Raw genomic sequence first — 13,759 nt, 5'->3', positions numbered from 1 at the left:
TACTTATGAGAGTCCACTGATTGGCTAAAATGCAAGTCTGTCTAAAGAACTGAAATAAGGAAGCAGTCTGCAGAGGCATAGATACAAGGTAATCACAGAAGTAAAAAGCATATCAATATAACTATGTTGGTTATACAAAACTGGGGAATGGGTAATTAAGGAATTATCTATCTTTTTAAATAATAACAATTCTGGAGTAGACTGTCCTTTAAGACTTGACTGATATGTTAATCTATAGAAACATTGCAGAATATTTTTGTCATTACAAGGTGCTTACTATCCCTATAAAAGCAGTGAAGGGTGTTGTTTATAGAGCCATCTCACATAACATTGCAACAATGAAAAGTTAGTAGTTCATACAACATAATAAACAAATATCCATCTCTGGTCTTCAAGCAACACAAAAAACAAGCCAAGATTTTAAAATGACCACATGTGAGATAGTTGGTCAATAGAAATAACTATCATTTGTTAAAGAGTCATTCAATTCAGAACATTTAAATGATATGAAAATGATGTATTATATTTTATATAAAGGAACACAAAATACTACTAAGGGTAGTCAGATAAAGTATGCAATTATCAATATCAAATGTACTATGTTTTCTTGGTATCCTTTGTTGAAAAGCAAAAATAAACTTAAAATCTATATGAGTCTTTGGCTGTCACAAGATACAGGGAAATGAAAGGAAACCTGGAAATTTGTCAGATGCTATTGCGTTGTCTTTTTATTGTGCATTTGTTTGTTGTGCTATTCAACTGTATTTATTGTTCCTTTAAGCATTATTCAAAAAAGTTAAAGCTATTTAAATAAATTTTGAAACTAAACAGGAAATGTGAGTTTGTCCACCACTCATCACATCCATGGTTGATAATGAGAACTCTTCTTTATTGATGAACTAGTGACAAACCCCAAAAATATAATAATAATAATTGTAATATAATATAATAATATTATAATATATATAAACAAGTATTTTTTTCTTATCAGAGTAACATCAGGATTTTTTTAGAATTTCATGTTAAAATGTTTTTTTCAGATGCAGCAAAATAAAAAAAGAAATATATAAAATTTAAAAAAAAATGTTTATTGTGGTAAAGCAGAGAAATCCTTAAATCCTTAAGTGTTAGAGTTTCCAAAGTTGAAGACCACCAAGATAGTCATATTAAAGTGATGATAAACTCTCCCCTTTTTAAAATCAGATCCGGAATGTTAGTAATATTTTAGACTTTAATTAATAAATTGTAACAAACATGCGCTATGAGTTACCTTTTAATATAGATATGAAATTCAAATACCCCACGCTCAGCCGCCTACTTTAAGGGCTCGATGATATATTGTTCGCCAGCTCAAACCTTCTTTTTCTCGCTGACACTCGCAGAGCTGCCCCGGTGCAATGATCGTAAAAAAGGGGCGAGTTGCGAGATGGCTCCTATTAAAAGTAATGGAGCTCGCTGGATAGGGAAACTTCGCTCCTTAGTGCTAAGTTAGCAGAGAGCAGGGGGAGCACTTTAAAATTAAAATCCTGCAGCCAATATAACTCACATTACGCTGCTTTCTGCTTATAACATCTTACATTCGCCTATATGTTCGTATGCATTTGTTTTTCTATTGGGGTTATAAGTGTTCGTATTGTTTTGACAAAAGCTTGCCACCTTTTAGTTGGCGAGAAAAAACTGTGATATCTGCAGTGCGAAAATCTTTATAGAATTATGCTGGGATTAGTGAGACATTGTCATATACGCCCATGGAACGCCCATGTACAGCCCATTTTACGAAAAAACAACAATTACGCTTTGCATTTTGTATTTATAAATTCAAATTTCTGTGTGATTTTTGCACATTCAGTGTACTACAATTACAATTTACGCTGTAAATATTTAATTTTATTTATTCCTGTGTAAATTAGATACTAATTTTACGTTTTTGTTAACATACGATTTTTGGTGAAGAATTTTGTTACGAATTTTGATGCACCTTAACAATACAATTTGTCCATGCTTATTTTTGTGTGAATGATTCAAATATTTGTTTTGTATAATGTTTAAAATACGAATTTTGTTGTGCACATTTCATATGAAAATGCAGTATACGCCCCTTAGCGAGACACCCTGTTTTCAGGGTAAAAAATGGCTTTAGATCATTCCACAAGGGAAATAGAAGGACTGGCGAGCATTCTTTAATAATCTCGCCAGCCCAGAGAGCTTTCAATCATCGAGCCCTAAAAGTCAATTTTTCTGTGAGCTAAAAATTTGAATTGCTGTCCAATCAGTGCTCTCCCCATATGGCACTTTATAGCGCTGATTGGACAACATACAAACCGTTAGCTCACAGAAAAATTTACTTTGTAGTCAGTTATAGCGCATCTTTGTTAAAACTGATGAATTAAACTCCATCTAAAATATAAAATCCGTATCCGATTTTAAAAAGGAGAGAGTTTACCATCACTTTAAAAATGTAAGATGATTTTAAATAGGTAATTAACAGAAGTATTTAGCAGTTCCCAATTTCTTTATTTACTGAATTTAAAAAAAAAAAAATAGAAACAATTTACTTGTTAAGTTATAAAACTCCATTTGAAAATACATCACAATATGAATTTAAAGCTTTTTCTTTATTCACCATTATACGTATTTATGAAAGACAATAAATCATTATTACTTTAGCTACATCTGTTCTTGGAAAGATCACACATGATTAATTATTGTGGATTCTCATAGTTTATTGTTTCCTAAATAAGAGGTTTCCTATATTTCCATGCAATTAATCAAATTTTAACAAATATTTTCAAGTGTAATGTCAAAATTGTATTTGTTTCAATGTATGATAGAGTGAAATGTTATAGAGAAACTGGCAGCAAAAACTCAGAATTAGCATTTAGGCAATGAAACTCAAACAAAAAGTACAGCCATAGCCATTGTTTTTATTAATCATAGACCGTATTAAACAGAAACTAGTGTCAGACAAATGTATCCCATATGTGCAAAATTTCTTTGTTTGCACTGTAGTGTTTTTTTTTCCCAATAAAAGGGACATTGTAGACTTTGTATATGAAAAAACAGGAGTTAGAGGCCCATTACAGTCGAAAAAATAATTATTCTGCAAATGTAACGGCTGGTAGCCACAGAGAACTGCTGGTCTTGAGCAAAAACTGACCCAATCAGCAGCACTAGTTGCACAGCTGGGTTGTGCAACTAGTTCTGCTTATTGGGTCAGCAGCAGTTTCTGCTCAGGGCCAGCAGCTATCTGCAGCTCCCAAGCAGTGGGACCATTTACACTAGATTACACTAGATTTTTCTTTGCATAAATGTTTTGTAAATGATCCATTTATATAGCCCATCTGGTAACATTGTGCTGATTTTCAGACTCCTAACCAATCCCCACAGTTCCAGGTGTATACACTCATTTACAGACTCCTGTTTATATTATCTGTCTTTTCATATCTGTCTTTTCAGCCCCTTTATAGTAGTGTCTATTACATGCAGTTATATGAAAATTGGTGTTTACTGTCCCTTTAAACTAAGGGCACTACAGGGTCTTTTGTGTTAAAATGAGATGCTCTGCATGCCATTTTTTTACTTGAATGGCTCTTTAAATGATAATAATAATAATGGTAAGTGAGATAAAAATTCAATATAGATTGTTGCAGCATGACTTGCTGTAATGTGCAGGTGTGACACACCCATGCTGGTCACCCAATCAGAATTCTTGCCATACGCAGTTCATCTACCAGCATTACCTGCTACGTATAGAGTGGATGGAACCGCTCTATGGGGCCCATTTATCAAAGGGCTTGCGGACCTGATCCGACACTGCGGATCAGGTCCGCAAGACCTCGCTAAATGCGGAGAGCAATACGCTCTCCACATTTAACATTGCACCAGCAGCTCACAAGAGCTGCTGGTGCAACGCCGCCCCCTGCTGACTCGCGGCCAATCGGCCGCCAGCAGGGAGCTGTCAATCAACCCGATCGTATTCGATCGGGTTGATTTCCGGCGGTTCCTGTCCGCCTGCTCAGAGCAGGCGGACAGGGTTATGAAGCAGCGGTCTTTAGACCGCTGCTTCATAACTTGTGTTTCTGGCGAGTCTGAAGACTCGCCAGAAACACGGCCCTTCAAGCTCCATACGGAGCTTGATAAATGGGCCTGTATATGTCACTACATTGCAGAAAGGAAGATGAAATGGGGCAGAGAATTGTTTATTGCAAGTCTACAAAACCTATTGATTTATTGTAAAAGGTAAGTAAAAATATATCAAAAATAAATAATAGTGGTTTAATTTGGGAAAGGATAATGGAATCAATGGACATTTTATATTTTGCTTTCATTTACCAACACTTTAACTCTAGAGTTATTTAATTACATTGCATTTTTTTTACTAAACATAATTAAAATTTGTATATAAGAATCTCAAGCTTTCTTTTTTTGCATCTAAATTAGGGCATTGTAAAACAGCATACTGGCCTTTCTTTATTTTAAACATGGCTGGCTGCTCATAAGCTAATAAGTTATAATGTTTTTTTTATTTTATTTATCTCTGTGGAACAAATCACTATCCACCAATTAAAGTGTGGGGGTTATCCATAGCCAGTTATTAACCGTGTTACATCAAGTCTGTATTCAGACACAAAAGATATTTTTATTTTTTAACTTTACCTCATACCGCTTTCATACACATGGTAAAGGCATAATTTAAAACTTACTCTTTGAAGGGGGTTAATGTAGACTTTGGTATAAAAAAGTTGATCATCATCATTATCTTGCAAGTCCCACTGTTGTGCAATTTTATTAACATGTGATGTGTAGCCAATAAAACCTGCAATGCAAAAACATTGAGTTTAAAATATTTTAATTTCAAAATACTCAACAATAACAATGTCTGTATATTCCTTCAAATGGTAAAATAATAAGATAAACATTAACTTTTAGTCCCCAAACACATTCAGTGTAAAACCTTAATTTTTTTTTTATTGTACTCCTAGTACTGGGATAACAACAACATCTAAAAGCCACCATCAAAATGACTGCAGACGAATTGTGCTGGATAATAAGAAAGAGCTAGGAGCTATGGGCTGGTGTCAGCAACAAGGGCAAGGTTAGGGCAAATTCGAAGAATACAGTACATGTTATTTGGAGTGGGCATTTAAATAGACAGTAAACACTTCATGTAACTCCCTCTAATTATGGGTGCTGACATTTTTAATTTAGGTGTCACTGAAGGAATCTGAAGGAGAGTCTTTGCCCATATGCATACACATTGGCACTGGAAGGTTATGAAAGCCAGATTTCAACATGGCGGCACCCATGACTAGTAGGTAGGGTTGCCTCCTCAGCAATGTTTTTCTGGGCAATTATAAGTTATACATTTGTTAGAGTTAGGGTTGCCACCTTAGCCATATTTTCCTGGACACTTATGAGTAATACATGCTGCAGGGTGTGCAGATAGGAACACAAATTTCAACCCTGGAAAACACACAAATAGTGACACTGAACAGCACTATTCATGTTCCTCTCTGCACACCCTGCAGCATGTATAACTCATAAGTGTCCAGGAAAACATGGCTGAGGTGGCAACCCTATATAGAGTGTGCAGGGAGGAACGTATTGTGCTGTTCATCAGCACTATTCATGTGACATACAGAGGCACAATACATGTTCCGCCCTGCTTACCCTGCAGCATGTGTAACTTTATTATTATTATTATTATTATTATCAGGTATTTGTAAAGCTTTAACAGATTCCGCAGCGCTATAAACATAGGCGGTATACAAGATATCATTTATAGCGATCAAATGGGTAGAGGGCCCATACTGTTGTAGTCAGCTCTTATGAGGTTGATCTACAAACAGCTGGGCTCATAGGCTTACATGCTAAGGAGTTCAAGGGTATAGCAATGGAGTTAGAAAAGTTAATGTAGGTTGTATGCATCCCTGAACAGTAGAGTCTTTAGGGAGCGTTTGCCGCTTCAAAACTATGGGAGAGTCTTGTGGAGCGAGGCAGAGAGTTCCATAAGATGGGAGCCAGTCTGGAGAAGTCCTGTAAATGGGAGTGTGAGGAGGTAACAAGAGAGTAGGAGATCATGAGCAGAGTGAAGGGGACGGGAGGGAGAGTATCTGGAGACAAGGTCTGAGTGCAGTTGAGGGCTTTGTATGTCAGAGTCAGAATTTTGTGTTTAATACTGGAAGCAAGAGGAAGCCAGTGAAGAGATTGGCATAGAGGTGCAGCAGATGAAGAGCGACTTGTAAGGAAGATGAGCCTGGCAGAGGCATTCATTATGGATTGTAAAGGAGCAAGGCAGCAGCTAGGGAGACCAGAGAGGATGGAGTTGCAGTAGTCGAGGCAGGAAAGGATGAGAGAGTGGATTAAAATCTTAGTTGTGTCTTGTGCAAGGAAATGTCTAATTGTATAGACATTTAAATTAACTAATTTAAAGTAACTCATAAGTGTCCAGGAAAACATGGCCGAGGTGGCAACCCTACTAGTAGGCTTATTATACATCAGCTAAGCATAAGCTTTATGTAGTATTCTGTAAAGTTAGGTCAGAAATATATTTCTGATAATAACAGGAAAACTATTTTATTAAAAGAAAACCTACAATGGGCCGTTTAAAAGTTATAAAGTTGATCAGGTATTTTAAGAGTAAAGCTGTACTGATACAGGGTTAATATTTGGAATGCTGAAAACAAAACAGCCAGCTGAAGCATGTTAAATTGAATGAGGCAGCAGTAGAAACCACTGAGATTTAACTAGAGTCCTGGCGAAAAGGTCAGCCAGGCTGATTACAGGCTGAGAAGTTTTGAGATAAATGCATTCTGGTTTTTTTTATATATATATATGAAAAAAGAAGTTTGAGAAAGTTCCAGATTGTCTTAGTTTTTTGCCTAGAAATGTGGGAAGGTGGCAATCTAAAGAGATTGTAGCAGCTGAAAAGTGTATACTGCTGTAAACTATCCTATTGGTTTTCAAAACCTGCATTGTTGGTGCCATTATGTGGGACATTTCAAAGATGGAACAGGGCTGCTTAGTAAAAAAACAAAATACAATAATGTATTCATTGCTGTAAATACCACAGCTGTAAAGCATAACACAGACCACAATGTTAGCATGAAGCTGTTTAAGTCCCTCTCTTGTATAAAAAAATACAAAAGGTTCAATTAGCAGGATTGTTGTTTTTTTATTGAAGCCAAATATAAGAAAGAATGGATAAGAATGCACACATTTTAATTGAATGGATATGTTCATGGCTGATTGCTTCATAACAATTCTTACTTTGATCCAGCTGGGGCTTTATATATCTGGCTGTGACACTTTGTACTTATGTTTACTACAGTACATTTACAAGCAGAAATGTGTTCATATTTAAAGTGAACGTTAATCCTAGCGTTTCACAAACGCTAGGATTGACTATTGAAACAAATAAAGGGGACTTTCATTCATGAAGTATAAGATACTTCTTTTAGAAATCTCCTTTATTTGTCTCAACCGATCAGCGATTTGAGCTGCTAACAAATCCCAGGGCAAAATAAAAAATTCTGCACTAGTGTGGCTTTTTGAAACTGTGTAATTAAGAGGCAAATAAAAGACCCTTACCTCCTGAATTGAGAAAGCGTTTTCCACTCCGTACAACTGGGTATTTGTCAGCTAACCTCTTATCTGGCCATACTAATCCTTCTGCAGCAAAAACAACTTTGTGGTTTGTTTGTTGGAATTTTTTGAGAAGCTCTTCTGGACCACCAGAAAAAATGACATCATAGCTGGAAAGGAAAGGAAAATTTAGACAAGAGTATAAGGAGGATAAAGCAATTATTTTATTCAACATCATTCATTTGAAGACTTAGTTCAGTAATCATAATGATACATAGAAGTGCTCCTTAAAGGGACAGTATACACCAGTTTTTATATATCTGCATGTAATAGACACTACTTTAAAGAAGAATATGCACAGATACGGATCCAAAAAATCCAGTATAAAACCTTTCAAAAACTTCCTTAGAAGCGCCCAGTTTACCACTGGTAATGAGGTTAGGCTAGGACACCCAGTGAAAGGGGCTGGGAAAGCAGAAAGTGGCAACCCCCCCCCCCCAGCATATGAAAAGACAGATTACACAAAAAAAAACAACTGGAGTTTGTAAACGTGCATGTACATCTGATATTTTGGGGCTTGGTTAGGAGTCTGAAAATGTTATAAAAAAATAAGCAAAACTATGCATTGTTACAAAAACACCCACAGATGAGCTGTATAAATGTATAATCTATAAAACATTTATGCAAAGAAAAATCTATTGTACAATGTCTATTTAAAGGGATAGGAAAATCAAAATTAAACTTGCATGATTCAGATAGAGCATGTCATTTTAAGACACTTTTAAATTGACTTCTATTTTCAAATGTGCTTCGTTCTCTTAGTATCCCTTGTTAAAAAAATGAATACGCACATATCCTACACTAGTGGGAGCTGCTGCTAATTGGTACCCGCACACATTTGTCTCTTGTGATTGGATAAATAGATATTTTCAGCTTCCTGTCAGTAGTGCAATGCAGTCCCTTCAGCAATAGATAACAAGAGAATGGAGAATATTTCATAATACAATAAAATTGGAAAGTTGTTTAAAATTGTATGTTCTATCTGAATCATAAAATAAAAATTTTGGGGGGCGTGTCCAAGCAGCTACCATGGCCGGTCACATAATCTGAGACTGCAGAAGAGAACTACTCAATCTACTATATAACTATTGGGATTTCATAGAATCTTCCATATCTACTACTATATGTCGATATCTCATCTCCTGCTGCACAGAAATATACAGCAGCTCTGAAGTTTTTCCAACCCTTTCACCTTAAATCAGACCGTTAGCCAGACGACGTCCTCCTTAGCACATTTACCATCTTTCCCCCCTCCACGGTTCTGTGGGTTACGCTATAAACGAGCAAGCAAATAACGAACTGCAGACTTCTTCTACACAGATCGAGCTATGAAGGACATGGACATCTCATTACTGTCACTCTTAAAAGATTTTAGTGACTCAATGGACCGGCACTTCGCCCAGCTATCATGGCACATTACGGATTGTTTTGGGCATAATCACAAGCCTGAGGATGACAATCTGAGTATACACACTCCAGCTGCTAAGAGTCTGAAGCCTCAACGCACCTGCAAGCTGCAGACAGTGATGGGCCTGACACCACGGGACACAGACATGCTAGAGGGCCTCGCCCGGGCTGGTTGTGGGAGCTCCGCCCCTCTTGCTCCGAGTGAGGGACATAAACAAGTCACAGTGGTGGGCCCTGAGAGATTCTGGAACTACAGGGATGAGATCCGATCTCAGCTCCCAGTAGATGATAGGTTGCAAACAGTAAAATTTGGAACCGAATCTGAGCATCAACATGGGCTGACACTACTATTATCCAAGCGGCTACTGTGGGGTCACGAACTTTGCAGCACGTCACTGCCTCCTGGTCAATGTTTTTGCAAACGAAAACCACCATACTCATGCAGATCACGCTGCTCCCAAGGCAACCAAACAACCCTGAGGTCTGGAGTGGGGTAATCTGACTCTTAACAGAAATACTAATGCTAATTCACACCATTTCATATTGCCCATAGGAGACTTTTTCATCGTTAAATGTTTACTCCTGAGATAGCCTCTCTAATCTAACTAAAAACTGAGACTCCTTAACACATGCCTTCTATTCCCTATTTGTTCTGTTAGTAATGGTTTGCAAAAGTGTATATATATGTTTGAATTATACTCACCCTAGTTTAAGGCTATGTGAAACGCTTAATGTGAATATTTTATGCTTTAGGTACTGATTAACTATGTTCATGTAGAGTATTCTCTTCAGATATCCCCATAGTCCCTTCTCTACTAATTCTATACCGCATACAGCACCTATTTTTTTGAAGTCATTGCCGATATAGCTGGTGTACTTATGTCTACCTTGTTCTGTTTGCTATGTGGGGGACCCCTTACTAACTATTCTCAGATAAACCCTTGATAAAAATGGAAACAGCCCATCTACATTCTGTTCTCCCTCTCCATAACAGTAACATTTTGGTTTTGAGTATAAGTAGTACACATAAGTCAGACCCGCCGTCGGCGGCCGAGATGGCGGATTATGTCTGGTCTTATCTCAATATTTATCAAAGGTTCAGAGTAAAGTGTTATCCTCCTCAGTGGGCTCAGACTATTCGGGGGATAATGTTTTAAATTATCACATGAGAATGCGGAAGCTGAGTTTGCATTGATTTTGTCATATTTTAGGCATTATATATCGTACGCTATACTCTTCCGATTCACCTACAAATATAGACATAGATACCCACGAGCATTGACATATTGAGCATATTACAAATATATTTTAGTTTTGGCCACGGATGACATCCCATCAATTTGTTTCTATTCAAACCCTAAATATAGAGAAAATAACTCATTGTGTAAACCATTTACAAATCTAAACAAGTCAGAAGACTTGCTTTAAACCCAGAAACTCTCTGACTACACTGTTTCCAATGCAGCAAAGGAATCTGGGTAAGATATGCAAATGAGGTTCACAATGACTCACCTTTTTACTTTAAGCCTGCTTTTTAAGACAGAATTCCCTTTATGCCATAGCACTGTGCTATGGCATAAAAGGAAGTCTGTCTTAAAAAGCAGTGCATGAAAATCATGGAATGGTGCTCAATAAATTGGCTTTCTACAAGTGGCAGTGTTGCTGTTCTTCCTATGCAAGTACTAAAGCATTTGAGATACACAAGAAGAGAGGTTACATGTTTAAGATTAAAGAAAAAATGTGTTTCCCTTTTAAAAAAGTGATGAGGGTGATAATGATGCACACAAAACCACCATTTTTAAAGGGACATGAAAGCCAAAAAAATTATAACATGATTCAAACACAGCATGGGAATTTAAACAACTTTTCAAAGTACTTCTATTATCAAATGTGCTTCTTTCTCTTGGTATCCTTTGTTGAAGGAGCAGCAATGCACTACTGGGAGCTAGCTAAACACATCTGGTGAACCAATGAAAAGAGGTATTTTGTGCAGTCAATAATCTGCAGCTAGCTCCTTGTAATGCTCTTGATCCTACCTAGGTATGCTTTACAACTAAGAATACCAAAATAATTAAACCAATTAGATAATAGAAGTAAATTTGAACATTGTTTAAATCACATATTCTGTCTAAATCATGAAAGAAAAATGTGTTTCATGTATCTTTAAGGTAAAGAGTGCATATGTAGCATGACAATATCATTTCAAAACCGCAATAAGACAACATAACAGTGTATAGGGACCTGCTTGTTAGTTAACTTCTGCATGTACTGTATCTTTAAGCAAATTATTTTCATAAATAGGAGGGTTTATAGTCTTACATATCAGATTGCCTACAAAATATTTTATACTACATCTTACATACTAAAACTTGAAGCATCTCACATAGAGGTATCAAAGTAATTCTATACTACAGATCATAGTACGAGGAAACTTCTGTAGATGACAAGACTAAAACAGTGGAGCCTGTAGGTATTACATGCTTAGAGAATTCAATAAGACCTGTGAGAGAAATGCAGACACGCCCAAGGAACTCTCCTATTTAGTCCACTCCCCAAAGCCACAAGGCTCATTTTACAACAGAAAACAAGTACTTACATTTAGTAATCTTTGTTACAATTTGAACTTAATATTTTGACAATGTAATGTAAACAGCTGGGGTAGATTGCGTGAGCACAGTGTTATCTATATGACACACATGAACTAACACCCTCTAGTGGTGAAAAACTGTCAAAATGCCCTGAGAGAAGAGGCGGCCTTTAAGGGCTTAGAAATTAGCATATGAACCTCCTAGGTTTAGCTTTCAACTAAGAATACCAAGAGAACAAAGCAAAATTGGTGCTAAAAGTAAATTGGAAATTGTTTAAAATTACGTATCTGAATCATGAAAGTTTATTTGGGACTAGACTGTCCCTTTAATAGTGTTTACCCTCCCTTTAAAGGGACACTAAAGTCAAAATTAAAAACTTTCATGATTCAGATAAAGCATGCAGTTTTAAACAACTTTCCAATTTAGTTCCATTAACAAAATGTGCACAGTTTTTTATATTTACACGTTTTGAGTCACCAGATCCTACTGAGCATGTGCTGAACATAAGTATATGCATTTGTGATTAGCTAATGACTGTCACATGATACAGAAGGAGTGGAAATAGACATAACTTTGAAAACTGTCAAAAGAAAACTTCTACTATCCAGTGTAGCGGATTATGTCCGCCGCACATCAATAAATGTAGACAGTATACGCTTTCAGGATTTATCATTTCACAAACATTTCTAGTGAAATGCTTGTGCAATGCCGCCCCCTGCACATTTGAGGCCAATCGGCCGCTAGCAGGGGGTGTCAATCAACCCAATTGCATCCAATTGAGCTAATTGTGGTCCACCGCCTCAGAGGTGGCGGACGAGTTAAGGAGCAGTGGTCTTGCGACTGCTGCTTCTTAACTTCCGTTTCAGGTGGACCTGAAGCGGAGTGGGTTGAATGCAGCATCCGCTACTTCATAAATCGACCCCTAAGTGCTATTGCATTGTCTTTGTATCAAGCATTTGTTGATTACGCAAATCTATTGTATTTATTGGTCCTTTAAAATAATGTGCTGCAGCATTAAAGGGACATGAAACCCAACATTTTTCTTTCATGATTCAGATAGAGAATACAATTTTAATCAACTTTCCAGTTTACTTCTATTATTTAATTTGCTTCCTTCTCTTGTTATTCTTTGCTGAAAGGTTTATCTAGGCAAGCTCAGGAGCAGCAGAGAACCTATGTTCTAGCTGTTGATTGGTGGCTGCATATATATATATATATATATATATATATATATATATATATATATATATATATATATATATATATATATATATATATATATATTGATTGTCATTGGCTCATCCATGTGTTCAGTTAGAAACCATTAGTGCAATGCTGCTCCTTCAACAAATGATACCAAAATAATGAAACAGGTTAGATAATAGAAATTAGAAAGTTGTTTAAAAATGTATTCTCTATCTGAATCATGAAAGAAATAATTTGGGTTTCATGTACCTTTAAGTACTTTTTTCCAGACTAAATTCACTTCTCCATGGACAGATTCAAAATAACAAAAATAACGTATTGCAGGAATTAGATGCTACAACTTTAGTTTCATGGTTTCTTTTTATCAAAATTTACCCCTACATTTTCCCCTAGAGTTTACAAATAATTATCCTATTTGCTGGTTGTATTATTTTACACACCATTGTTATAGATATATGTGAGTGATCACACCATTTTTTTTTTCATGAATTTCATTTTTCTGAGTTACTGCTAGCTAAAAACAAACAAGAGACTAGAAAGTAATAATGTTTACACAATCGGGTCTTCTAAAGGCAACACTGCAAATCTTAGCAGATATAAACCAGATTCTGTGTATTTCCATCCTGCTGAGTGTACTTAGTCTTAAAATGTTCAGACAACAGAAGACTCATATTAATTCTGAATGTTTTATTAATTCTGCATTATTTGCTATTATTTGTTCAAAGAGTATATTACAATTACAATCAAAAATATACATTGCTATGAAATGACCAATAGACAACACAAAATCAATGAAGTGTGAAATGCCACCTAACTGTTTCTAGTTTTATTAAAATGGGGGGGAAAAAGACATGTTACAAAGGTAAGCAGACCCAATACCTTAATAATAGATGGTTTACATGACAAAAGCTTCA

The 13,759-nt window shown here is 36.2% G+C and overlaps 1 protein-coding gene across 2 annotated transcripts in view; it reads right to left on the bottom strand.

The window, feature by feature from the left end:
- The window catches only part of PLOD2 (procollagen-lysine,2-oxoglutarate 5-dioxygenase 2), a 161,431-nt gene that overhangs the window by 75,460 nt on the left and 72,212 nt on the right, over nucleotides 1-13,759 (bottom strand). For both annotated transcript variants that reach the window (XM_053710008.1, XM_053710009.1), the window contains exons 4-5: nucleotides 7,591-7,754; nucleotides 4,704-4,816 (exon numbers count right to left, since the gene is read on the bottom strand). In XM_053710008.1, coding sequence (XP_053565983.1) covers nucleotides 4,704-4,816; nucleotides 7,591-7,754 — 277 coding nt within the window. The remainder of the gene's footprint in view (nucleotides 1-4,703; nucleotides 4,817-7,590; nucleotides 7,755-13,759) is intronic.

The sequence above is a fragment of the Bombina bombina genome, chromosome 4 (genome assembly GCF_027579735.1).
Source record: "Bombina bombina isolate aBomBom1 chromosome 4, aBomBom1.pri, whole genome shotgun sequence".
NCBI lineage: Eukaryota > Metazoa > Chordata > Amphibia > Anura > Bombinatoridae > Bombina > Bombina bombina.
This window is presented reverse-complemented; position numbering and strand designations above follow the sequence as displayed.